Source organism: Bos grunniens, chromosome 10 (genome assembly GCF_055505025.1).
Source record: "Bos grunniens cultivar Pamir isolate PY7600 chromosome 10, Bosgru_T2T1.0, whole genome shotgun sequence".
In the NCBI taxonomy this organism is placed as follows: domain Eukaryota; kingdom Metazoa; phylum Chordata; class Mammalia; order Artiodactyla; family Bovidae; genus Bos; species Bos grunniens.
The window spans coordinates 87,080,681-87,108,125 of record NC_141174.1 but is presented as its reverse complement, the minus strand read 5'-3'; the positions used below and the strand labels follow the sequence as shown (position 1 = coordinate 87,108,125).

The window sequence follows — 27,445 nt, the reverse complement described above, 5'->3', positions numbered from 1 at the left end:
GGATGGGAGGAGTGGGAAATCTAGTGTTTAGCTTCGAGTTGTGCTATTTACATGCTGTGTGTTGATGGGAAATTCACTCAACCTCTCTGAGCTTTTTCTTACCTGGGAGGTGGGATGGGAATAAGTCCTGCTTTGCTTGTCTTAAGAGGCTGCTGTAAAGACTGACTGAGATAATATGTGCCCAGTGCTTCACAACTGTAAGCTTTTAAGTAACTGCTATATAAAGGTAAGGGTATTATTATTTCTATCCAAGCTGAAGAACAGTGGCAGTGCAGCTCGCCAGCACCTGGGGACTAACCTGGGGCCCTCCCAGGCTGGGGCAGTGAGGGATGTAGGGAGGGCGGTTCCTAGTAGCAGAAGAGGGCCTGGGAGTTGCAAGTGGGGAGGGAAAAGGAGTGGGCCAGCCCTGACCTGCCCGCTGTGAGCTGGATCTCCAGGTGGTGCAGGAAGATGGATTTGCTGAACTCGAAATCCAGACGGAAAGCCACCTGCAAAGAAAGAGTTGCTGGAGCTGGGATGGCTGGCAACTGCTTGCCCGCAGCAGCCCTGGCCCCCCCTCCCAGCTCCTGCCCTCTCAGTGGACCCTGCTGGCAGGGAATGGACTGGGGGAGGGAGGACCAAGTGCTGGAGTAATGTGAGCTGCGCTTGGGGGCTGTGGAGGGGACGCAGCCAAGGTCAACAACTCCTGAGATGGGGCTTCTTGGCTGTGGAGCCAGCCCTTTACCACCTCCCTTTTTGTTTTTAACTACCGGCCACTGCTGCTGCTGCAGCACAGAAAAAGCTCTGTGCGACCCCATAAACGGCAGCCCACCAGGCTTCCCGTCCCTGGGATTCTCCAGGCAAGAACACTGGAGTGGGTTGTCATTTCCTTCCCCAATGCATGAAAGTGAAAACTGAAAGTGAAGTCGCTCGTCGTGTCCGACTCTAGCGATCCCATGGACTGCAGCCTACCAGGCTCCTCCATCCATGGGATTCTCTAGACAAAAGTACTGGAGTGGGGTGCCATTGGCCGCGAATCCAACTTCAGACTCTTCCTGCAGGAATTTCTGGGGGGGGTGAGTTGATGGCAGGAAGGGGAGCCGGCCTTCACCATGCACCATGGGAGGTGTGGCCAGAAGGGAGTGGTGAGACTGCCCACGTGCACTCCCTGTTCTTGCGTGTGAACAGGTGGGGAAGCGTGGAGGCTGTCCCAGGCTACTCAGCAGGCTAGTCGCACATCTGTCTCCTTGTTCAGAGGCCCTCCCGCCGCTCCGATGGCCCTGGTCCCCGTGCTGCCTTCGGCCTTCCCCCAGGAGTAGGGCCTGGGGCCCCTGATGGTGCCCTGTGACCCTCTCGTTACCTTCTGTCCTGCCTGGTGGTTATACTGGGGCTTTGCACAGAACGCTGGTGCTCTTCCTAGGTCTGACCCTCATTGGTTTTCTCAAGGAGACCTTGGTGGCGGGGATCTTTCTCCCCAAGTGGCCACGGGTGGGGTGGGGAAGCTTGGGCTGGGTGCTGCCCCTCCTGGGTCTTCACCCAAGAGCTCCTGAGTGTGTCAGTGTCTCACCTCAAACACTGCAATCTTGACAAGTTCTTTTATAAGGAGCCCTAATCCCCCGCCCCATCCCCCAGCTTTGCAGACTCTGCTGCTGGGAACACACTCGGCTCTCCAGCTAGCCTTGCCTCAGGCTCCCCTCTGTCTGATTCTCACTTTACAAGCAGCTTGGCCTCAGTTAGCTGTTCCCTTACTCTGGAACCCTCAGTGGCTGCCTGCTGCCCAGGGGATGGGAAAATGCTCCCACAATCTGAAGTCTACCTCCCTTTCCCAGGAAGTTGCTTCTCCCAACTCTACACTCTTTTCACATGTACTTTTAAGCACATGGTACCTGCTCAAAAAACATTCATTTTCCTCCCCATCTCTCCCCAGGCAGAGCTGGGGAGACAGAGGCTGGACATTTTAAAAACATGTTAGGGGGATGTCTCTGGTGGTTCAGCAGTTGAGGCTCCATGCTTCCAATGCAGGGGCCATGGGTTCAATCCCCGGTCAGGGAACTAAGATCCCACATGCCTCATGGTGAGGCCAAAAATTTTTTTTAAAAAGTAAAAACATGCTAGGGTACAGTACAGAGGGCTAACTGGCCAAGAGGAGGTGGGGGAGTGGGGGGCGGAAGTGGCAGGATTCCCTGAGGTGAGGGCCCACGCTCTCAGGGGGTGTGCTGTCAGCCCTGGGGGTAGCTGGCTGATTAGGTCATTCAAATGTTGGTTCTTGGGAGAATAAAACAACCTTAATTTAAAAGCCACCCTCAGGCCTCTCCGTCCCTCCCCAGTCTGCCCCTCTGTTCGCTTTTACTTCTCTTGCTCCCCCCCGTGCCTCCCTGATCGGTCCTGGGCACACCGCCCCAGCCTGACCCGCCCCAGGCCCCCCGCACACCACGCTCCAGCCGCCACCTTGGCCTTGGCCCGGAAGAAAGGATAGCTGACGTTGCAGACTTTCTTGTGGAGCCTCCTCTCCTCGTTCACACACTCGATGCTGCCATCTGAGTCATCCTGGGGGAAGGTGGGGGCGTCATGGGCAGTAGTTAGGTGGGGTCTCAGACCCAGGTCTGGGGGCCACCCCTGCCCCCAGCCCCCACCTGCCCAGGCTGAGGCTGCAGCACAGGCAGCAGAGGCTGCAGGCACAGAGCCCCTGGAGGCGCGGGCGTGGCATGGTTCTGGGTGCAGAGAGCATGGCAGGAGCCGGTGCAGGGCAGTAGGCCTGGCTCCAGCAGTGCCCGGTTGTGAAGAAAATGGGCAGGACTCATGGACGTGCTGTGTCACGCCCTTTGGATCAAGCCTGGAGGCAGGACTTATCATCCAGCTTACAGGTGGGGTCCGTGAGGCCCAGAGATGGGAGGTAACCAGCTCAGTCCACCAGAAAGTGGCTTCTTCCACTTGAGGTCTCCTTGTTGGGTGGTAGGGGTTGGGGAGAGGAAGGAGGGGCTGTTTCTGCTGTGAGCACCTCCTGGGCTGGGGATGGATGGTGGTGCTGGTGAAGGAGCGAGACTATAGGCCAGCCCTACTCACATACTATATGCCATGTGTATGTGTACACGTGTGTATGCGTGTATGTGTGCCTGTGGACATGGCCCTTGACAGGACACATTTCCAAAGTCCCTTTGTGTCGAAGAAACAAAGCACCATGATTCCTTCCCATGAGGGTTATGAACAGGCATGGGATTGGTCTTGGACAGTCTGGGCTATGGCAGCAGGAAAAGATGGATGCAGGTTTGGGGCTCTATTTCCCCTAAATAACCTAAGTCCAGATAGAGATAAACAATCTCTGGAAGAACAGGCCTAAAGACTATCAGGTGAGCCGGGTGCTTTTACTCTGGGCTTCGGGGCAGGACCTGGGCCTGGCAGAGGAAGTGATTTTGCATTAACAACTTCTCCTTGCATTCTATGCACTGACCTGGGGTCTATTTGAGGACACTGGGGACCCATCAAGGGCAGGAAGCCCCCCGCTTTTCTAGTGGGCCTCACTCCACTGGGCTTCTCTTCCTGCTCTATAGGAAGAGTGCGTGCTCGTGTGTGTGTGTGTGTGTGTGTGTGTGTGTGTGTGTGTATGGCTGGGGAGGGGTCGTCCTGTCTCTCTCCAGGCCAATGGAAGGGGTGGTCGAGGTGAGAACACAGGGCTGGCTGTTCTATTCTGCAACCCCCAGGCCCCATGTGGACACTGTGAGATCTGTGAGGACAGAGACTGTGTCTGATGGAGCCTGGGACCCCCGAGCACCCACACGTGACAATAATCTCCTAGGCTTGTTCAACAGACTTGTCTTGAGGGCCTTCTGCATGCCCAGCCCTGGGGACAGATGTGATTGAGAAAGGGCACTTGCCCTCTGGGAGTTCAGGGTTATAGCAGGGCAGCGCTCAGACACTGATGATGCCCATGGAGTATGCACAAGGCTGTGCCAGGGAGCTGTGCAGGCTGGGGGGCCCTGTGTGACCTTCTGGGGCTTCACGAAGCCACCCCAGGGAGTGTGGCACAGGGACCATGCTCTCTCGTGAATTGCGGGCAGGGGCCAGCTGCTGGGTGGGAATCCTGCTCCTCCACTTGCTGGCTGCCCAACCCTGTTCAGTCCACTTAAACCCTCTCTGAGCCTCCATCTCCTCCTGTGTACAGGGGGACACGACCACCACCATCACCTCCTGGGGTTGTTGAGAGGGTGAAATGTAAGCAGGCCTTGTAAGGGGTTACCAAGAGGGAGCAGGAGCTTGTTGGGAAAGGAGGGAGGGGGCCTTGGTGTGAAAGGGCAGGTGTACTGGGCAACAGTGGGGGCCAGTGGGGCCATAGGCGAGGGCGGAAGTGGCAGGGGTGGATGGGGAAGGAGGAAGGGGCTTGAATGCCGGAACAGGAGTTTGGGATTTGTTGTGAAAGCGGCTGGGAACCATGGGAAGCTTTAAAGTGGGGGAGAAGTCAGTTCTGATTCTTGTTAGAAGGACTTTTCTGAGAAAGTCTGGAGGGGGAACTGTAGGCAGAGGGTGTGTGCATGCTGTTGTGCACACATATGTGTGTGAATGTGTGTGTGTCCCTAACAAGGGCCAAGGGTGCAGGCTGAAGGAGATTCCTCTCCTTGGTTCTGAAAGGCTCAGACTGCCCTTCCCCGTGGGTCTCAGCCCTGGCTACACGCTGACATCACCCGGAAGCTTTAATAGCAGGCTGACCCAGGCCCCGCCCAGACCACATCAGTGAGAACGTCGGGCACAAGTCCGGACACAGGGATCTCTAAGCTGCCAGGTGATTCTGAAGGGCAGGTAGGCCCCTACTTGGAGCCCTCCTCTCCTGCCTGTGCGCTTCCCCTCAGGCAGGCCACCAAGATCTTACCTTCTGGATCAAGCTGGCAAACTGCAGGTTTGCGGACTGGGAGATGTTTAGGACGGTGCTGTAGGCGTTCTCACCCTTGTTCTCCAGCAGGGCCTCCACTGCCACCCGCCGCCGCATGCTCTCTATGACGAAGACCGCTGCGTCAAAGGACAGCGTGTAGGCAGAGCAGTCCTGCACAGGCTTCCTCAGCACCCGCTGGCAGTACTCCCTGAGGCAAAGGGACGGGCAGGGATCAGGCACATGGGATGGGGAAGGCACGGGTAGGCCTCACTGTGCATGCATCAACCCGCCGTCAGCACGCTTCCCTTTGGGCTTTGGCTGCCAGGCAGCTCAGAGCTCAATTCAGAGACAATCCTGATTATTAGCCCAGCTGGTTAGAATCTTTGCTTCTACTCCTTTTCACAAGGTTTGGTTGTACTTTTTCTATTATTTATTTGTTTATTATTTGTATTTTTAACTGAAGTATGGCTGATGTACAATGTTGTATTAGTTTTAGGTGTATGGTCAAATGATTCAGTTATATATATTAATATATCTATATATATTTATTCTCTTTCAGATTCTTTTCCTTTATAAGCTTTATACACACACACACACACACACACACACACACACACACACTTTTTTTTTGGCTGTGCCAAGCAGCATGTGGGATGTTAGTTCCCTGACCAGGGATCATACCGGTACCCCCTGCATTGGGAGCTCAGAGTCTTAACCACTGGACTGCCAGGCAAGTCCTTATTACAAGATACAGAATACAGTTTCCTGTGGTATACAGTAGATACTTATTGTTTATTTATTTATATATATACATATAAAATCATGTTATCAGAGAAGGCAATGGTAGCCCACTTCAGTACTCTTGCCTGGAAAATCCCATGGACGGAGGAGCCTGGTAGGCTGCAGTCCATGGGGTCGCTAAGAGTCGGACAGGACTGAGCAACTTCACTTTCACTTTTCACTTTCACGCATTGGAGAAGGAAATGGCAACCCACTCCAGTGTTCTTGCCTGGAGAATCCCAGGGACGGGGCAGCCAGTTGCGCTGCTGTCTATGAGGCTGCACAGAGTCGGACATGACTGAAGCGACTTAGCAGCAGCAGCAATCACGTTATACTATTTCCATTTACGGTATATGTTTATTATCTAATCATCTCTAGTTGAATAAAAGTTAAGCATAAATTTTTTGAAAACACATTACATAAATTTGAAATAGGATCATTATTTTTCCTTGTCTGCTAGTTTATTTCTTCCAGGGGATCGTGATCACCCTGCTCATCTCCCGCTAACTCCTTAGCATTGAGCCCAAGTGGTCAGTCCAAGGACCTCACAAGTCATCTAGTCTGGGAGTTGCACAATGAGTACTGAGAACGCTAGGTCCTCAGTCTCCACCTTTTCTTAGCTTTATAGTATAGAAAGGATTCTTTTTCTAAACAAAGCTTGAGAAGGTTGGATTAGACTAACTATCCATTTTAGAGAGGCAGTCACTTAGGCCCAGAGAGGGCTAGGCATTTCCCTGAGGTCACACAGGAGTTAGAGGCAGAGCCTAAGCTAGGCCCATGCTCCAAGTTCGGTGTTTGGTCCTTGCTGCCTAGGAGAAGGGCATGCAAGATTGTCATCCAGAGCCTTGGAAGCCCAGATCCACTGGCAGGGGAGCGAAAGGAGTCAGGGTGGAGAGGGGAGAAACCAACTCACATGGCTGTGGGCAGGTCACTGCGGGCATCTAGCAGGAGGTCAGGGACGCAGTGCTCATCCTCATTGCAGCCGTTCCAGAAGGGCACCTGGGCCAGGGAGAGGCAGGTATGGCGGCTGGAAAGGGCACCCACAGCCTCCAGTCCCGGTCTTCCCTGTGGCTCATCCCTTACCCTCACAGCACACCAGCTCCTCTCTCTGTGGCACTAGACATGGGCTTTGTTTTTTTTCTGCCCTTTTCACAGATACCATGCTGCTTTTGATCATGGCTTTGCATAGATAGTCCTTTCTTTAGAACATGGCTCAAAACTCAACTCATCCTGGGTCCCTTTCAATCCTCTAAGCAAGGTACCAGCACAGAACACCCACTTACCTGGCACCAGTCAACACTGATTGAGTGTTTACTGTGGGGAGGAAGCTCTCTGGTACTGGGGGTAAAGGATGAGGAATATACAGCCTCTGCTCTCAACTCATGGGGAAGATGGGTGTGTGAACAAATAATTACAGTGTGAAATACGCAAAATTTGTATGAGAAATAGAAGAGGCAGAGGGAGGAGAAGGTAATCTTGGCCCATGATGGTTGAGATGATTTCACAGAAGTGACAGTTGGTCAGAGTTCCAAAGGAGGACTGAGTTAACTGGGTGGATCAGGGAGAGGGTAGTCTGGGAAGAAGGACGAGTCTGTGCAAAGGGCCTGAGGCATGAGGCAGCATGGTAAGTTTGGGGAATAATGGTTATTTCGTGTTGCTGTAGTAAGGGGTGCAGGAGATGGAGAGATGGCTGGAGTCATGTTCTACAGCGTCATGGCGGTGGTATCTTGCAACTGATAGGAGTCACTGACCGCTTTAGGCTGGGACTGTCCTCCTAGACATGCATGTTGAAGACCCTACTGAGGAGGCTGCTGCAATGTTCACATAAGAGATGACGATGGTGTTGGTGTGGTTGTGGATGTGCAGAGTGGGAAACAGGTTAGGGACCTCAGAGGCAGAGCGGCAGGACCTGGAGTTCATCAGGACTAAGGGAGAAAAGGGTCCCGGATGTTGGCCAAGTTTCAAGTGTCTGAAAGGATGCCTACACCATTTATTTATAAATGGAGGGGTTATATGCAGGGGATCAGTTTGGGGCACACTGAGTTTAAAGTGCCTGTGACCCATCCGGGGAGAAGTGCTCAGTGGGTGGGTGGGTGTTCAAGTCTGGAGCTGAGTGGTGAAACAGGAGCACAGCCTAGATCAAGGGAGGGGAAGCTGGTATCAGAGGCCAGGTGTATCTTACGGTCACTGACTTCTCTGGAAGTGAGAAGAGGGGAGCTCCCTGAAAGTGTTAATCGCTCAGTCATGTCTGACTGTTTGTGATCCCATGGACTGTAGCCCACCAGGCTCCTCTGTCCATGGGATTCTCAAGGCAAGAATAACGGAGTGAGTTGCCATTCCCTTCTCTAGGGGATCTTCCCCATCCAGGATGGAACCCAGGTCTCCTGCATTGCAGGGAGACTCTTTACTGTCTGAGCCACCAGGGAAGCCCTTTCTCAGATCCAAGTTTTCTTGCTTTAGACACGTTTCTATTAAGTCTGCTCCTTAGCTTCCCCATCCATGGTGGATTTGTAGCTTGAAGCAGCTAGCAAGGAATACAAAGCAGAGCTATACAAAGGAGGGCAAAGCAAGGCTTTAAATGACAGGACATAACTCCAGACACTTTGGAAGCCCTTGGGAGCTTCACTGTATTCTAGCTTCCGAGTTCACCTTGGTGATTTCAAGTCTCCAATGAAATACGCCCCACCCCTGCCCAGCATATTGTTTAAGTGTGAAAACTATAGAATAACCCTCAGAAAAATTTCTATCCACTTGATTAAAAGGGATAATTTAACACGATAAGCATCTGTTATACTCAATTGTATGGAATGGCTCATTCTCCCCAGAGGCAAGATTTTATGGTACTAGAACAGTGCTGGGCGTTGAGGAGAAACTAAATAAGAACTTATAGCAGAGAGATGGGAAGAATGCTTCTAATTTGCTGGAGGCTAGAAATCTATATTGACAAGATTTTGAAACATCTAGCTGCTATCCAAAGCCCTTGGTAATATGCCCAGACTGACGGTTTCAGCTCTATTTCTCATCTTTTCTTTACACATCCCTTCATCCTGCTTGTTTCCACATCCACACCTTGGCTATGCTGTCAGCTTTCCTGGAATAAAAGCCTGTTGTCCCCATCTCATGTCTATTAAAGGACCATGGGAAGGCCACCTCCTCCAGGAATCCCTCCCCCCATCATCTCATTGCATGATGACACTACCTATGAGCTGATTCCTATTCTGACTTGGCCTATGACCTTGATCACCACCTTGCATCCGTATCATCATCAGAGAATACCTTTCCCATTCATCTGCCACGGGCTTCAGCAAGCTTATAGAATGAGTGACTCGTATCCACTCATGAGCTGTAGTGGCTTTGTAATGACTGTGATGGGGAAAATACTAAGATTCAGTGTATCCAGCTTTCCCCTGCTCACTAAGGAGGATTCCAGCCTTGCCAGGCCAGTATCACCCCCCTCTCCTGAACTGCATTTTCAGACACTCTCACTTACACATTTGTGACTCAGAATCAGGAGAAGAGGGAAGGTGTGAGGTGGGTGGTAGGTGGTGAGATGTGGCAGCTCTGGGAAGAGGAGGGAGCTGGGGGAGGCTGATGGGGGAGAATGAGAACAGAGATCTTCAGAAACCTTGCTGTTGACTACACAGTGCTTTTACGTCAGAGAAACACAAGCAAGCATGTGAGTAATTCTGAGACTGTTGTTTGCTGGCTGGGTTCTATATAATTCTCAGAGACAGTATAGAGGCTGGAACTCACGGGTCATGGTCTTAGACCACTGTGGAATATTTGACAGTTGTTTCCTAGATCCTCAGGGTTTATTTTGCCTGCTCTCCTAGAACAGATTAGATAGAACTGATAACTGTCTGACGTTTTCTTTGTGTGGGATTTATATGGAGTTGCAGACATAGGGAGCATCTGAATATTAGGTACCAGACAATTCCAATACTCCTAGAGCCAGGGATTGAGAAGTGTGGATTGAGGGGTGTGCAGAGCCATTGATGAGGCTAAAACAACTTATTTTTGGAATACTTGGAGCTGGGAGGACTGTCAATAAGTCGATCATTCAACCAGTGCAGACCAGGCTCTGTGGTTGAATCACTCTGTCTGGCCTCCAGTGTCCTTATCTGTAAATGAGGGAGGTGGTGATTAAGAACTAAAGTCCCTCTGATCCTGTGACTCTCAGGATCCATGCCAAGCTCACTCAGCTGGGGACACAGGAAACCTTGAAGGCTGGTCCTTACCCTTAAGAAACCGCTCAGCACAGGTCACGAGGAAGGAGGGAAGGACATGCTGGGGGTCTGTGGGGCAGGAGATGGGAAGGTGCAATAGGGGGAAGAACTCATTTGTGCCCTCACAAAGCCTGGGCTTCTGGGAGGAGGTGAGGGCTGGGGTGGGGTATGTGCCAGAGCTGCTTCCCCGGGTGCCAGGACATACCGAGACCCTGAGGGTCGTGGGCCAGCCGTCATCCAGCATGGGGCCGTAGTCGGGGTCCTCCAGGGAATACTCGATTGAGAAGGTCACTGGCTTCACGTAGTCAGCGGTGTCCTGTGTGGGAGGAGATGAGGATGGGGTGAAGGCAGAGGGAACATTCATGTCTGGGCCAGGGCCGCTGAGAGAGAACTGTCATCTCCCTAAGCTGGGAGGGCAGCAACTTGTCAGCTCTGAGCATGAGTCCGTGGAGCCTTAGCATCTGTGGGTGGACAGAGGTTCCCAGATGGGTCTGCAGCTGGCGTGTGTGCTCCTGGAAAGGGCCCTTGGGTCCGTGTATGCCAGCCCCACCTCCTGCACGTTCCACCAACTCCAGATCATCCTTCAAGCCTGGGAACCTGTATTTTCAACCCCCAGCCTCTAGGAAGCCAGCCAGCAACACGTGCCCACACTCTGTTCAGACTGTTACTGACACTCTTGCACTGCATCATAACTATGTGATTCTGTGTTAGTCCTAGCCCCTCAGAAGCCTTTTAGCACTGTCCTAGCACTGTGACAAGGCTTAATAAATGTGTCAAATCAACGAAAGAAGACACAGGAATAGGGGCATTCAGGGGATGCTTAGAGCTGAATGAAGAATCCCTGAATCTCTCTCATGGAATGCAAATCTTGACATGAGTGGCTTCCTTGTGTTAAGGCATATCTAATAAGTTCCCAGATGACGATGCTGCTGGTCTTGGGGCCCCCACTTTGAGAACACAGACACGTCATAGGGGCGACACATTAACATACACTAGGACTCCTTATTTTTCTGATCTTTGCCCGTTGGATACTGAGGCCAGGTGGGCTCTCAGTGTTTCCTGTCTGTGTCTCCAAGGCTGGAGCTGTGCCTGGGTGTCTGGAGTTTCTGGGTGGAGGAATTGGCCCCCAGTGGCTCCCCTCTCTGCCAGGCTGGCGTCTGTTCCTCCCCCCAGCCTCTTCATGCCACTGGTCCACCTTCCTTGGTCTTCCTTTTTAGCTGATGCTTTGCTTATCCCTTCCTTCTGAGCCATGGCCCCTGACCCCCATTCTGTCTGCAAGATATCACTGAGCCCACCTCCCTCCTTAGATTTCACCCCCTGCTTAAGCAATGGTGGGCATGTGGGAGATGGCAAAGGGGATATCAGAGGAGGGTCCAGTGAGGTGGAGAAGCAGTGCGACCCAGCAGCCTCTGCTCTGGGGTATGAGTGTGGGTGCCCAAGGTCCAGGACACTGCTCCCTGCTGGCCTCCTGAGGTCTGCTGGGGGCTCAGCACCAGCCTGGCAGCAGCTGAGCTCTCTGCCTCTCCATGGCAGCACCTCCTCCAGCTCTGTTCTCTTCCTGGAGGAGCCTGGGCTCTGCTTCTGGGGCTGCAGGGCATCCGGCTCACCAGCACGTGGAAGCTGATCCGCTCACAGTGCTCCTGGCCGGAGGAGAGCAGGGCGGCCCTGTTGGTGTACCGGTCGCCACCCTCGTCCAGGTGGGCCCGCGGTGTGTACCGCCTCTCATCCATGGTGGCATTATACCTGATGCCTGGAGGAAGGAGAGGGGAAGACCATGGAGGTGGAGCCACATCTCCACCAAAGACTGTTTACTTCCCTTTACAAATAGCCTTCGGAAAGTCAGCCTCCTCCAGGAAGCCCTCCAGGCTGGCCAAGGAAGAGCTACTCCTCTCCCCTCGTAAGGCTCAATGTAGGCAGGAAACTCCCACATGGAGAGCAAGCAGTACAGTGAGAAAAGCCAAAGGAAGGAACTAAAAAGAAGAGGGAGGCAGAAGAAGGAGAAAGGGAGATGGAATTGGCAGTGAAGGGATAAAGAAAGAGGAGGAGATGGAGGGGAGAGTGAACGCAGTGGAAGAGGCGAGGAGACAGTATGGGTGTCATGGTGATGCCCCCACTTGAGCCCCTTCTGGAGTCAACACAGCTCTGCCCTCTCCTGTCACCTTCCCAGGTCTCACCCTCTGCTCTGGGATCCTGTTGGGCCTGGATCTGAGTGTCTGCAGGTGGCAGTTCCCATCACACTAGGGAGGACTGGCCAGGCCCTGCCCACCAGCTTCTCAAACCTAAGACTGTTCTGAGGTTAAAGACTGCATTCCCCTCCCTTTCAACTGGGTTGATCTTTTGCTAAATGTAAGAAAAGCCCAGCCCCTTCTCTGGTACCACAGCAGCACTCTGGGTGTGCCAAGTCCTTGGTATTATTCTCCTTTCATAGAAGCTGAAAGAAGGACACCACCACCCAGGCTTGCCTTTGTTCTCATCTTCCTTCTGGAACACCCCTTTTTAAGTCATCTGATTGGTCCTGCTCCTTGGCTGAGCAGCTCTCTGTGGTCCCAGTTTCTTGCACTGGCCTAGTCTGGTCCTGGAACCTGCAGCTGCCACTTTCTGGGGATGACTGGGCCCAGGGCTGTCACAAGCCAGTGTCTGATCCCAGCCTTGGAAGAGAGTGAAGGACCCTCAGAAGGAAACTGTCCTGCTGTGGACTCAAGCTCACTTTGAGCAGAAACCACTGCTACTTGGGTCTTTATCCACCTGGTACCCTGTTTCAGATCCCTCATGGGTCTGACTCTTTCTCGGAATCTGACTTCACAGCTTCTACACCCTAAGCTATTAGACTGCTTCTCGTCCCCTGTTCTGATTCAAACCCTATCTCTGACTGTTTCCACCTTCCCCAGCCTCTCCCACATTGGTCACTGCTGCTCACTGCCATCGTCTCCCTGGCATGAGACCCCCTCTCTGCCCTTTGGAATGAGAGCACTGAATGGACATCTAGAAGTCATCAAACGTGGCTCTAGGTGTGACCCTGGCACTCAAAACCCATTTCAGCAAAAGCCCAGATTTAGAAACAGAGGAAACACAAAGTCCTCCGGGGAGAGACTAGAGCTGGGGGAGTGGGGAGGGGCCGGATTTACCGACTATTGCAGTTTGGTAATGGGGTGCCAGGAAGACGGGCGTGAAGCAGAGGAAGGCAGCCAGGCAGGTGGCATCTCTGCCGCTGCGTTTGCAATCCCTGTGAAAGATGTTGATCTTGGATGGCTCAAAGTGGAGGCTGGCATTGATCTGAACCACAGGGCGGGACCTGCAGGAGGAGGGAGAGAAGCAGGGGTGGGCAGGGTGCAAGGCTGCCCTGCTGGGACCTGGGGGAAGGTGGAGAGCCAGATGGAATGGGGTCTCTAAAACCACCACTGGAGGGTGAGGAGGTGGTGGGGCCTGCAGAGAGGGGCTCTGGTGTCACAGGATTGGGCAAAAATGTGCACAAGTAGTGAAGGGCAGGCTAAGTAATCTCATAGCCCCTCAAGGCAACCCTTTGTCATTTTCCTAGCGGTATGCTTGCTACAGACCATACTGACATCCTTTTGCCTCATCACATCAACCCTGCATGTCCACTACAGTAACCTGGAGAGCTTTAAAAACTCCTGATGTTTGAACTAGAAAAAAACATTTTAACATTTGTATGGAAATACAAAAGACTCCAAATAGCCAAAGCAATTCTGAGAAAGAAAAACAGCTGGAGGAATCAGGCTCCCTCACTTCAGACTACAATACAAAGCTACAGTAATCAAAACAGCATGGTACTAGCACAAAAACAGAAATATAGATCAATGGAACACGAAAAAAAAAGCCCAAAAATAAATCCACACACCTATGGTCAATTCTTTACCAGCTGAGCTACCACGGAATCCCTATGGTCAATTAATCTATTACAAAAGAGGCAAGAATATACAGTGGAGAAAAGACAGTCTCTTCAATAAATGGTGCCAGGAAAACTGGACAGCTACATGCAAACAAAATGAAACTAGAATATTCTCTAACACCATATAGAAAAATAAACTCAAAATGGATTAAAGACGCAAATTTAAGATTTGTGTTTTCCTGTGAAAACATTTCAAGATGTTTTCCTATGTTGGAGGACAACATAGCCAAGACACTCTTTGACATGAATTGCGGTAATATCTTTTTGGATACACTTCCTAGAGTAATGAAAATAAACACAAAAACAAACAAATGAGACTAATTAAACTTAAAAGCTTTTGCCTAGCAAAGGAAATCATAAACAACACAAAAAGACAACCCACAGAATGGGAGAAAATATTTGCAAATGAAGTGACTGACAAAGGATTAATCTCCAAAATATACAAATAGCTCATGCGGCTCAATATCAAAAAAGAAAACAACACAATCAAGAAATGAACAGAAGATCTAAATAGACATTTCTTCAAGGAAGACATACAGATGGCCAAAAAGCACAATAAGAGATGTCTAACATCCCTAATTACCAGAGAAATGCAAACCAAAACTACCAGGAGGGCTCACCTCACACTGGTCAGGATGGCATCATCAAAAAAATCTGCAGACAGTAAATGCCAGAGAGGGTGGGGAGAAAATGGAACCCTCCTTCACTGTTGGTGGTAATATAAATTGGTACACCAGTATGAAGGTTCCTTAAAAAACTAAAAATAGAACTACTACATGATCCAGCAGTCCCACTCCTGGGCATATATCCAAAGAAAACCATAATTCAAAAAGATACATGCACCCCAGTGTTCCCTGTAGCACTGTTTACAACAGCCAAGACAAGGAGACAATCTAAGTGTCCATCAGCAGAGGAACGGATAAGGAATATGTGGTGTACATACATACATATACATATGGAATATAAAATGGAATAGTACTCATCCATAAAAAATAATGAAATAATGATATTTACAGCAATATGGATGGACCTAGAAATTACCATATTAAGTGAAGTCAGAGAAAAACAAATATCATAAGATATCACTCATATGTGGAATCTAAAAAAAGATACAAATGAACATATTTACAGAACAGAAACAGAGTCACAGACTTTAAAAACAAACTTACAGTTACCAAACGTTAAAAATGGAGAGGAGAGATAAACTGGAAATATTTGGGATTAACATATATATAGTACTATATATATTGGAGAAGGCAATGGCAACCCACTCCAGTACTCTTGCTTGGAAAATCCCATACATGCAGGAGCCTGGTAGGCTGCAGTCCATGGGGTCGCTAAGAGTTGGGCATGACTGAGTAACTTCACTTTCACTTTTCACTTTCATGCATTGGAGAAGGAAATGGCAACCCACTCCAGTGTTCTTGCCTGGAGAATCCCAGGGACAGAGGAGCCTAGTGGGCTGCTGTCTGTGGGGTCGCACAGAGTCGGACATGACTGAAGCGACTTAGCAGCAGCAGCAGTACTATATATAAAATAATCAACAAGGCCCTACTGTATAGCACAGGAAACTCTACTCAATATTCTGTAATAACCTCTATGGGAAAAATCTCTGAAAAAAATGGACATATGTATAACTGAATCACTTTGCTGTACACCTGAAACACAACATTGTAAATCAACTATACTATAAAATAAAAATTAAAAAATCCTGATCCCCAAATTGCTCTCCTTGTCAAATCAAACCAGAATCAGCATCAACATGTTGTAAAGCAATGCTTCTCAGACTTCAGTATATTTGCACATTTCCTAGGGATCTTGTTAAAAAGCAGGCCTGGTATTCTAGCAAGCTCTCAGGTGATGTTAGTGCCTTTGGTACCTGGACCACACTTTGGAGAACGTGCGTGTTAAAGCACCCCGGGTGATTCCAGTGTGCAGCCAAAGGAGAAAATGACTCACAGTTCTAAGACTCCCCACTCATCCACCCATCCCAACACTGCCCCATCCAGGCAGTCAAGGAAATACGAATTTACTCTCGTATTGACTAAGTCAAATAGAGTTAGGGAAGGAAACTATTGCCTCTCCAAACCATGCATTTATATAAAAAGAAACAAGTGTAGTGAGTTTTACATGCTTCAGAGTTGTAGCATGATTATCTGTGCTAATACCCTGCTCTTCTTAGTGAAAGGGGGATGGCGCCGCCTCTGTGCTGTGGAGTGAGAAGGGTAAGTTTGAGTCTTGGCTCCTACTGGACAGACCACGTGATCTCTCTGACAGGGAATTGTGCGAATCAAAGTACGTAAGTGAGAATGCCCTTTGACATTGCAAAATGCTGTGTAAATATAATGGCTTTTATCAGTGGTTCTCAGACTTAGGTGCCTACTGGAAGCGAACACCTGGAGATTCTTTAAATGCCTGAGTTCTTGACCTAGAAATTTTACTTTAAGTGGTCAGGGTAAAGCCTGGGTAATGAGAGGTTTAAAAGCTCCCAGGTGATGCTAATGGCAGTCATGTTTGAGATCCAGGGAGTTTGACTCTAAATTTTCCCTAGAGGGCTTCAGCCCACAGTTTCAGCAGCACTCAGGTAGCACTCAGGTTTAGACATCACAAGCTAGGGCTTGACTGAATCCACTCTGTGGGACCGATTCTTCTGGTTGTATGTTTATCTTGTTTCCTGTAAAGAACGTAGTTTATGTATTGCCCCACAGACTTGGGAGACAACATCTACCCCCTAACCTGGGCCTTGTTCACCTGTCTTGCTTCCTGGCTAGAACCAAAGCAGTGAATACATTTAGCCCAAGCTGCTGTCTCTACCAAAGACCTAAGATCCCCACCTGATAGGCTGTGGTGCCAGTGCAACTTCCGGGCGGGACCTGCAGAGACCCCGCTTCCTCGGTGCTGCCCAGAGGTGTGGGGCAGCTGACACTTGGGCCCTGGCACTGGGGGGACACTAGGAACTCGCAGATACACTGCTCCCCGTTGCTCCCCTAAGGGGCTGTTGCAGAAAGCAGAGGCTGTATTCTTTCTGCCTCTCTGGAGATGCTGGAGCAGGGAGCTGCCCAGAGTGTGAGTCTGCAGCTCATTAGGTACTTTCCTCTCGAATCCCTCTCCTCCTCTCCTGCTTCAGTTCCCCTGGACCCTCACTTCTGCTTCTGAGACTGAAGTCCCTCCCACAGCAGCGCAGACGCACAAGCTTTTGCCTCAGGCTCTGTTTTCCAGGGAACCTGGACTAAGACATTTCCTGAGTGGAATGTAATATTCTTGAGGACCAAGAACCTAAAGATTCTCCCCGTGAAGTCATCAGTTATCTCTGTTTAACATCTTTCTTAAGTTGTATGAAAATGTGATTGCACTTGTATAAAATTATATGCAGATGGTAAAAGAATGGTAGGGAAATGCCAAAATATTAATAGTGGTAATGTTAAGGTGATGAAACTATGAGTGATTTATTTCACAAATTTTCTTTAAGTTATTGTATTTATAATAAAAGTATCAACATATATAAAATTAGCTCAAATTAAAGTTTCTTTTTGGCTAAAAAAGTAGCTGACACATCACTCAGTAGAATAGATGGACTTTTAGAAAACCTTTTTTTTTTAAAAGTTGCAGACCATTGCTTAACACAGACCCCAAGTACAAATGCATGGCAAATATCCATGGACTGGTACAGAAATGAGATCCTGAGAAAGGAAACCAGGAGTCAGAAGGGATTTGGAGGAAAGAAATCTTTCACACTAGGGGAGAAGGAAATCCTCCAAGCTGAGGAGAATATCCTCAGCCTGTCCCTTTAAGAGAAGCCAAGTGGGAGAAATGCCCCAGTAATCAGAACTTGTAGGAAAAAGTCTAAGGGGGTTTTTGGCCACTGCTGCTGCTGCTGCTAAGTCGCTTCAGTTGTGTCCGACTCTGTGCGACCCCATAGACGGCAGCCCACCAGGCTCCCCCGTCCCTGGGATTCTCCAGGCAAGAACACTGGAGTGGGTTGCCATTTCCTTCTCCAATGCATGAAAGTGAAAAGTGAAAGTGAAGTTGCTCGGTTGTGTCTGACTCTTAGCTACCCCATGGACTGCAGCCTACCAGGCTCCTCCATCCATGGGATTTTCCAGGCAAGAGTACTGGAGTGAGGTGCCATCGCCTTCTCCCTTTAGCCACTAAATAGCTCTAAAATCTCTGAACCCCACTGAGAAGAGGGATTTGGACTTCAAAATAACTTACAGTGAATCCATAAAAAGGAAATTCATAGTCACAACGGGATAAGAACAGGGTGAATTTGGCCGACAATGATTAAAAACAAGAGACAAAGAGTCTAAAGTGTGTCTTTTAAAGCCTGTATCCATCAGGACCCTCAAGAGAGCCCAAGAATTGTGAAAAATGGGGGAACCAACCACAAAATCACGGCATTGCCAAGCGCGCCCACTGCCAAGTCCACGAGCCCGTCTTCATCGAGGTCCAGCTGCCCGTGAATGCTGCAGCCAAAATACTGGAGGCCAGGAGCCAGCTCTGAGGCGGGGATTCTCTGCAGGAAGCAGAAGGAAAGAGCTGGGTGTGGGCACCCTAAGGAGAAAACACAACTGGGAGCCCTGGAGACAGTCTGTCTGAAATTATCAGGAAACTTCCTCAGCCCAAAGCTATCTCCTCTCCTGGTCTGTTTTGGAACCTGAAATTTCTACCATTAAGTCATTCTTTTGGATTAAATAACGTGTCATAAAAGGGTTCTCCACTGAAGAGGGAAAAGGAGGAAAGATGGGGTAGGAGATAAAAGATACAAACTATTATGTATAAAGTAAATAAGCTATGAAGATATATTATACAACACAGGGGATATAGCCAATATTTTATAATAACTATACATGGAATATAACCTTTAAAAATTGTGAACCACTCTGATGTACATCTGCAACATATAATATTGTACATCAATTATTTAAGAAAAGAATTCCCCACGGGATGTAAACACACATTACATGGCAGGTAACCCATCACTATCTCTAAGTGTGGTATATTAGGCTAGCTTACTAATAAAACAGGCAAAAGTGATGACCCTGAGGGGAAGGCGCTTGGGATGGCTCACTTTTGGGTATAGCACTGTTTCTATCCTGAGGCATTTCCAGAGAAGAGGAGCCCAAATAGGCCTTCTCCATTCATTTGTTCAGCTGTGTCCGACTGTTTGCAACCCCACGGACTTTAGCACTCCAGGCTCCTCTGTCCATGGGACTTCCCAGGCAAGAATACTGGAGTGGGTTGCCATTTCCTTCTCCAGGGGATCTTCCTGGACCAGGGAACGAACCAGCGTCTCCTGTGTTGGGAGGCAGATTCTCTACCACTGAGCCATTAGGGAAGCCCCAGGTCTTCTCCACATGTAGTCAGTTGCATGAAAGCATGTGAGGGCCAGCGGGATTCAGGTCCTTGGGGGGTTTTGTTATTGCTGTTGTTGGGAGATGAAGTTAAGCAGGGAGAGGGTATCCACAGGAGTGACGGGAAGGTCTTGAGACTAATTTCAACTTGAGGCAGGTAGAGCTAGGACAGATGGCAATCCTTTCCTGGGTGAGGACAGGGAATGAGATACTAGGACTCCAAGTTCTAGCTCCATTCATTCTGGGGGTTAGGGTGGGGGGCGGCACCTGCTTCGGCGTCTTCAGGATGCTGCCTTGGAAGCCGTGGTAGATGTAGAGAACGCCCCCGTGGTTGTCTTCCAGAGGGGCCCCCACCACCACATCGTTGTAGGAATCTTGATTGAGGTCCCTAACGGAGGCGATGGAGGAGCCGAATCGGGCGTTCTGGTAACCGTGGGAATCCTTCAACGTTCCATTGTAAACAAACCGGTCCTGCAAAATCAGGGGCAGGAAAAGGCTCAGGGGGCTTGGCAAGGGCTCTCAGGGTCATGACCCACTCTGGCCTGCACCATCCCCCTCTGTGTTTCTCTGTTTCTTTCCCGCTACATAAACCCAAGGGCAGAGGCGGTTCCTCTCCTCTCCAGTCTGCAGGCATGCGCTGGCCTCCGCTTCCCAGCTTCCCTCATGGACACCTGATCAAGGCATGCGTCAGGTGCCCCTGGAAAGCTGGCCAGCATCCGCGCTCCGTACCTGTCTCAGGTTATAGACGTACACCCTGCCCCGCTCTCCGCCCTCGCTGAAGTACATGGGCGCGCCCACCAGCAGGACATCAGTCACACCATCTTCGTCCACGTCCACCGAGGTGATCTCGCTCCCGTAGTAAGAGCCTATCTGCGGCACAGGGATGGGGGAGGGGCATGGGGCTGGGTTGCTGAGAGGCCTCCCCTTACCAGTGGGCAGCCTTTGACTCAGACTCTCTGCTGAAAGAATGAGGGCCCCCACCCCCGCCAACCCTTTGCTCCTTAACCATTCCACCACCACTTGACTTTCCATTATTTAACTTTTGTTGTTCAGTTTTTAAGTCCTGTCTGACTCTTTGTGACCCCCATGGACTGCAGCACACCAGGCTTCCCCATCCTTCACTGTCTCCTGGAGTTTGCTCAAACTCATGTCCACTGAGTCAGGGATGCCATCCAACCACCTCTTCCTCTGTCACACCTTTCTCCTCTTGCCCTCAATCTTTCCCAGCATCAGAATCTTTTTCAATGAGTCAGCTCTTTGCATCAGGTAGCCAAAGTATTGGAGCTTCAGCATCAGTCCTTCCAATGAATATTCAGGTTTGATCTCCTTGCCGTCCAAGGGACTCAAGAGTCTTCTCTGGCACCATAGTTCGAAAGCATCAATTCTTTGGCACTCAGTCTTCTTTATGCTCCAACTGTCACATCCATACATGACTACTGGAAAAGCCATAGGTTTGACTATATGGTATAACATTCCAAATTATGCATGTGCCAAACGTGTTTAATCAGTCCTCTGTTGGACATTTAACTCATTTTCAATATTTTATTTTCCAAATAACTGGGCTTAGCACCTTGGGTGGTGACTTGTGATTTCTTCTCAGTATTTGAGCACTTACTGTGTTCCTCTCTCGCCTTGGGTGCAATGCCTCCAACTCAGCTAGAAACCTAAGGGTCCTCCTGGCTCCACTCCCATCTCTCCCACCTGCAGTCTCCCCACAAGTCCACTTGGTGGATGCCAAACATGTCCCAAATCCATCTACTTCCCTCCTCTTCTGATGCTTCTTCCTCAGGAGAGGCACCTTCCAAAGGAAGGACCCCCTCCCCGCCCATCTCCAGACTGGCGCTCCAGCCCACCCCTGTGGGGAGCTCGAGTGGCTTCCAGAAGCTGACCATGCCCCTTCCTTGCTTTGGGAGGGAATGTCCAACCTGCAGTGTGACCCTCCTGGACTGGCCTCCCCGCCTCCCCAGCCTCTGGCTCCCACCCTCTGGCTCCCACATTCCCCCTGACAGTGATTTCTCTCACTGTCAGAAATTTTTTCTCTCACTGTCAGATTTTTTTCAGAAATCACTGAAGTGATTTCTCTTCTCCAAAAGCCCCCTGCTCTGGCAGGCTTCCCAGCTTCCCCTGCACATACTTCTCTTTAGCCTCTACCCTTTTCTCCTCCCCTCTCTCCAGGTCATGTCTATCATCCTACAGGTCACTTCCTGTTCAAAGACATCCCTGGCCTTCCCGACTCCATCCCCTGCCGTGGGGTCCCTTTCTTCATGCTCTCCCCCAGCCCCGTCCTCCTCCCCCCTAGCACTGGTTCCCTCCACAGACGCCCCCCAACACTGGGTGCTGCTCCTGTCTCATTCCGTCCAGGCCTGGGCACTGTGCCTGGCACACAGGAGGTACTCTATAAATGTTTATAGGAGCAAGGGGTTGGTCAGGAAAGAAAAGGAGCCCTTCCCAAGGACAGGCCCTGCGTGAGGCACTTTACAGCCTCACGCTGTCTTGGGAGAAATCATTGTCCTTACTTCACAGGGAAGGAACTGAAGCTCAGAGAATTTGAGTCACTAACCCAAGGTCAGAAGGCCGGTTACAGCCAAATTGGGTTGGAACTCTGATCCATCTGACACCCAAGCCCATGATTCTCCCTTCCCGGCTTGGGGTGTTTTCGGAAGAAATTTATCCTCAAGCATTAAAAACTTTTAACTGAGGAGAATGAAAAAAAAAATACAGAAAAGGGGAAAAAGGAAATTATAAACACGGTATGGGGAGGGGAGAGATGTGCCTACACAGAATGATTACGAGGCAGACAGAGAGCAAAGAGGGAGGCGGAGAGAGACTGTCTAAACATGTGGCCTCAGCTATATGGGTCACGGTGATTTGGAATCCACTTAACTTAGCTGCTTTCAGTGCTGCGGTTTCTTGTTTGGATGTTGGAGGCAGATCCAGGCAGTAAAAATGTCATATATTCTTCGGCGAATTCCCTCCGGCTCTCAAGGTCTAACCTTGGATTCCTGAGGGCCGGCCCTGGGTGGGGTATGGGCAGGCAGTGTGGAGGCTGGGACCAGAGCAGCGCCCGGGTCCCCGGTGCCCTTGGGATGGGAAGAGGGATGGTGAAAGGATGGCTCCCTGCAGCTAGAGGGACTGAGGTTAGACCTGGCCGAGAGCGTGTCCTCATGGCCAAGGGCAGTAGAAGAGGCAGGAAGCAGGGCTGTTCCCAGGCTCTGGAGCACCAGGGGCAAGCCAAGAATAACAGGAAGGAGCTGGACAGGGCTCAGCTCAGCGCAGGGTGCCATGGACACTGGATGCTGCCAGGCAGGAGGGGCGAAGGCCTTGTGTGGGGGTCGTTGGGGTCAGGAGGTAGCACAAAGTAGGCAGCCCCACCAAGAGTCCAGGATTCTGAGCTTTACCCAGTGCATCTCCCCAATAACCTTGGAAAAGCTGTGTTGCTTCTCAGGACCACAGTTTTCCTGGGCTATTGAAAACCTGTATCAGAACCCTGTTTCCTGATCTTTTCACTATCCCTGACTTTAATCATAGCTTTCCCCCGTGCATTCAGACCTTCTAACATGAGACTGCCCACCACGTCTTGGGGGGTGCTGTGATATTGGCAGTTGTACCGTTCTGCATCATGCCCGTTCCAGGGAAGGAAAGAAGTTGGCATCTTGGTGCACCCCTGGGGCCTTGTTGTGGGCAGAGGCATGACTCCTCCCACTTCTGGTAGCACCAAGGTGGCATGAGGAACATGAGTGCCCCTTCAGATGCCTAGGGGCCTTGTCAGCCCAAGCTGGGAAGTCATAGCCTGGAGGTTGCCTCTGCTAGAGCCCTGAACTCTAGACACGACCAGAGAGATGCTGGTGGTGGGGGGCAGAGGTCTGGCTAGTGCACCAGAGACAAGGGCTCCATGGGTTCTCCCAGGTTCTCGTTGCAGCAGCAGGGTCTGAGATCTGGCTGTCTGGGGAGGGAGCATCAGCTCTAAGGTGGGTATAAAGAAGGCATACCCCCCTAGCCAGGAAGGATGTTTCTGGATCTGGGGGCAGTCCTGTGAGGGACGAGCTGAGTTGCAGTCCCTCCCAGCCTCGCCACCCCTGCTGTCCCGCCTGTCGGCCCCACCCCCAGCCCCCTCTGCGTTACCTGCTCGCCCCGCAGGGCCTGGTGGATGGTGAGACTCCGGTTGCTGTGCATGGTGAACAGGATGACTTTGCCTGTGTGGTTGAACCGGGGGGCTCCGGCCACGTACACCCGCCCCTGCCTGGAGGACACGACCGATGTGACTGTGTACCCTGCCGTGGGAGGAAACAGGCTGGTCTCTGACCCCGCGGCCTGGCAGACCTCGCCAGGGCCTGGCAGCATGGGTGGGCTGCTGAAAGGAGAGTATTCAGAGCAGGCTGAGCAGATGGTAGTTCTAGACGGTGGTTCCCAGGCTCAGCTGAGGAGGAGGCCTGGAAGAGGCAGGGCTTGGAAGGGGCTGGTGGACGGTGCAGGGAACTCACTGCGCCCACCCTCTGCTGGAGGGCATCGAAAGAAGCCAGGTGGGGTCACTAAAAGGCATCGCTGACCTGGAACATGCACATCGCCTGCTTCACTCTCCCCACAGGTGAGCACGTGGGGGAGCAGGGAGGCGAGAGAACAAACCCTAGCCATGCTTCTTTTTATATTGGGCTGGCTTTGTTTCTGATCCCCACCAGTAGTCTCTCTGGGGACCAGGCAATGTCCTCTTCATTACCAGAATGCCCTGCTAAGTGGTCCACCAAAAACTGAAGGGTTGGCTGTGCAGAGGCAAGGAACTGCTCTGCTCAGGGCATGCAGGTAGGGGGTCTCAGAGATTCCTGCAGCCCCAAAGCGGGGAGTGCCCAGGCTTCTCTGCATCCACACACGTATGCCACTCAGAAGAGAACAAGACGGAAACCCAGGGGCTCTTTAGGAAAGGCCTCCAATCCATGTTCTCGGGATCAGTGCCCGGTCCCTGTGAATTTCCAGTCGAGCACCCAGCTCTGGGTGCAGCGTCCTCAGACAACCCTCCTGAAAGTGGGACCCTTGCAGGTGTGCAAAGCCGAGAGTCCTACTTCCTGCCAGTTGATTTGGAGGGTGGATCCCTGTTTTTAGATGGGTGCCAGGCCTTGCTGGCAATTCCTGGGTGCTTTCTGGGGAATGAGCGGCTCCTTCTGCTGTGTGTGCATGCCTGTGTGCACGCCTGTGTATATGTGGGTAACTGTGTCTCGGGTTCCACTAGTTGCTTTCAGAGTGGCTGCGGGATGCACAGAAGCCAACTCACAGTGGCCGGGAGTGTGGGTGCAGTAGGGTGGGAAACTGGTTCTAGATACAACATCTTTGACACTTGGAAAGGTGTTCTGGGATGTGGGATAGGTGAAAGCAGGATATCGCATGGAGGGTGGCTAATGGCTGTGAATTCAGAGCAATCACAAAAACACAAGGGTAGAGCAGGCTTAGCGTTGTGCGGTGGAGCAAGGGTTTCTTCTAAGCTGAGCCCTCAGCGGCATTACTGAGAGTATTCTCATTGACCCCAGGCGTTTGGGGTTCCCGGAAGGAGGGACAGTGGTAACGGGAGGGTCCTGGGGGCTGAGTGTCCTGGGGGCAGGCGAGGGCCGACTCTCAAAGCTCTAAGCAGTGCTGAGAGCTTCCTGCTTCCCTGCTGGCTGTGGTTGCAGTTCCCATGTGGCTCTGACCAGCAGGCAAGGCCACCCTGAAAGCTAGAGAGCCTCCCTGAAGGCCCGGGGCCGGAAGTCCATCAGCTTCCCCAGTGTGGAGGCGGAGAGCCTGGCCTCCCGGTCTCCTTCCCCAAACTCCCCATCTCCCTTGGGGCACAGAGGGAGGAATCTTCCAGAGATCCCCCACAGTGCCCTCGCTGGATGAACCCCCAGAGAGAGGAGGAGCAGAAAGGCGCTCCCTCCGGACTCCCACCCAAGGAGGGACCATGGTTGGGCCTCATGAAGGGTCTTCTGGGAGGAGGAACGACCTTCCCACCACAGAGAGGCCCACTGACAACTTAGTTCACGGAGAAGTGGGGTCTGAGGCTGCATTGGTGATAACGTCACAGCTGGTAGACTCAGTTCAGGAACTCAGGAAGACTTACAGACAACGTGAGCGCTTCTCCTTTCCTCTGGTTCAGCCCTTTCTGCATGAATGGCAGAGGCTCGCTACTACAAAACTGGAGGTGACTGGGTTATGGTTAAGGTCTCACAGCTGGGACCTGTCACCACCAGGTCAATGACTCACACTTTTCTTTTTACGACCACCTTAAGGTGCTTAAGGTGAGCTTCCCTTGTGGCTCAGCTGGTAACGAATCTGCCTGCAATGCAGGAGACCTGGGTTTGATCCCTGGGTTGGGAAGATCCCCTGGAGAAGGGAAAGGCTATCCACTCCAGTATTCTGGCCTCGCAAAGAGTTGGACATGACTGAGCCACTTTCACTCACACTAAGGTGCTTAATGGGAGATGACTCCTGCCTTGATCATAACACAAAGATTTGGACATGACTGAGTGACTGAACTGAACTGAACACATCCTCAGCTCTCATTTTTTCCTTGGGGAGGCAGACTTCCTGCACTCGATTCTTTTTTTTTTTTTTTTTCTGCACTCGATTCTGAAAGCATACCAACAGCTGCCGGAGACTCTAGAGGCATCAGTGGAAACAATTTCAGGTCAGACTACTTGTCATTTATTCTGGCAGTCTGCAATCTTTTTGGCACCAGGCACCAGTTTTGTGAAAGACAATTTTTCCACGGATGGGGGCGGTGGGGGAGACGGGGAATGGCAGATGAAGCTTCACTCGCTTTCTCACCTCCTGCTGCATGGCCTGGTCCACAGCCTGGCTTGGGGACCCTGATTTATTCTAGCTACTAATGGAGAGCCCGTGATGAGCCAGGCATGGTGCTGGGCATGCTGGATGCCAGCCTGGAGAGGCAATGACTCCTGACTGCTTGAATCAGCACAGACGATGCATGGACAAGCCCCTCGTCTTGTGTTTGAGCATGTTCTGGACCCCCAAGTCCTCTTTTGGCCCACCGCCCACTAGCCACCCCTCAGCCCTGCCTCTTACCCAGGTAGGCGCCGTGGTTCTTGAGCTCCTCAGGGAATTCCTTCAGGTAAGACTCACGGAGAGGAATGACCTTCCCGCTGCTGGTCTCCTTTAGCACAGCTCCATTCCAGTCATAAGCGCCCACAGCTCCCAGCAGAATCCCGTCCTGACATCGGGGAGGGGTGCACATCAGCTCATGTCCCCCGGGGTGCCCCTGGCCAGGAATCTGCCCTACATCCACACCATGAAGCATCCGCCTGCCCCCATCTGGCACCTCCTGCCCAGTTCGTTAATAGCCCAACTTCCAACCAGGATTCTTGACTTTAACAGGAGCTGAGGGCTTTCTTGCCCCACTCCATTCTTAGGATAAAGTGGGTCAAGCTGATCCCAAGGATGGGATCTTAGGAAACAAGGAATGTTCTAGAAACAGGCTCCAAATCCAGGACCAAAGTTGCATTCCATCCCTTCTTTCTGACACTCCTTTAAGTGATGAAAGTCGCTCAGTCGTGTCCAACTCTTTGCGACCCCGTGGACTATATAGTCCATGGAATTCTCCAGGCCAGAACACTGCAGTGGGTAGCCTTTCCCTTCTCCAGGGGATCATCCCAACCCAGGGATCGAACCTAGATCTCCCACACTGCAGGCAGATTCTTTACCAGCTGAGCCACCAGGGAAACCCCCTTCAAGTGCTGCACGTATACTTTTCTGGGGCTTCCCAGGTGGCACTGGTGGTAAAGGATACACCTGCCAATATTCCTGCCAATGCAGGAAATGGTAAGAGACGTGGGTTTGATCCCTGGGTTGAGAAGATCCACTGGAGGAAGAAATGGAAAGTCCACTCCAGTATTCTTGCCTGGAGAATCCCATGGCTAGAGGAGCCTGGCATGCTACAGTCCACGGCGGCGCACAGAGTCTGACACGACTGAAGTGACTTAGCATTCGCACAACCTGTGCTTTTCCCCCTTCCTTTGCAGCGTCTGAGTTGCTTTCCTGCGTGTAAACGCTACTTCTTCATTTCTTCAGTACAAATTCACTGTGTGTCTGTCTTATGTCAGACACTTGCTTAGCGCTGGGGATACTATCCCTGCCCCAACAGAGCTCACAGGCATTAAAATACATACACAGATAAACATAATACTTGCAAACCGTGATAACTGCCACACAATGAGGGATGTGATAAATCCTGGCCTGAGACTGAATTTAGATTGAGATGGGGCTCAGGAAAAGCGTTTTGAGCAAGTGATGCTTACTTACCCAGACACCTGGAGAGATGAAATAATTTGTGCAAAGGCCCTGAGGCTGGAGACAGTTCAGA

At 51.1% G+C, this 27,445-nt stretch overlaps 1 protein-coding gene across 2 annotated transcripts in view; it reads right to left on the bottom strand.

Moving 5' to 3' along the window:
* ITGA11 (integrin subunit alpha 11) overlaps positions 1-27,445 on the bottom strand; it is a 133,191-nt gene that overhangs the window by 12,761 nt on the left and 92,985 nt on the right. For both annotated transcript variants that reach the window (XM_086322816.1, XM_086322815.1), the window contains exons 11-22: positions 26,152-26,296; positions 23,227-23,375; positions 19,834-19,974; positions 19,372-19,575; positions 18,136-18,266; positions 12,972-13,138; positions 11,454-11,596; positions 10,052-10,162; positions 6,534-6,619; positions 4,841-5,048; positions 2,428-2,526; positions 412-488 (exon numbers count right to left, since the gene is read on the bottom strand). In XM_086322816.1, the coding sequence (XP_086178942.1) occupies positions 412-488; positions 2,428-2,526; positions 4,841-5,048; positions 6,534-6,619; positions 10,052-10,162; positions 11,454-11,596; positions 12,972-13,138; positions 18,136-18,266; positions 19,372-19,575; positions 19,834-19,974; positions 23,227-23,375; positions 26,152-26,296 (1,661 nt within the window). The remainder of the gene's footprint in view (positions 1-411; positions 489-2,427; positions 2,527-4,840; positions 5,049-6,533; positions 6,620-10,051; positions 10,163-11,453; positions 11,597-12,971; positions 13,139-18,135; positions 18,267-19,371; positions 19,576-19,833; positions 19,975-23,226; positions 23,376-26,151; positions 26,297-27,445) is intronic.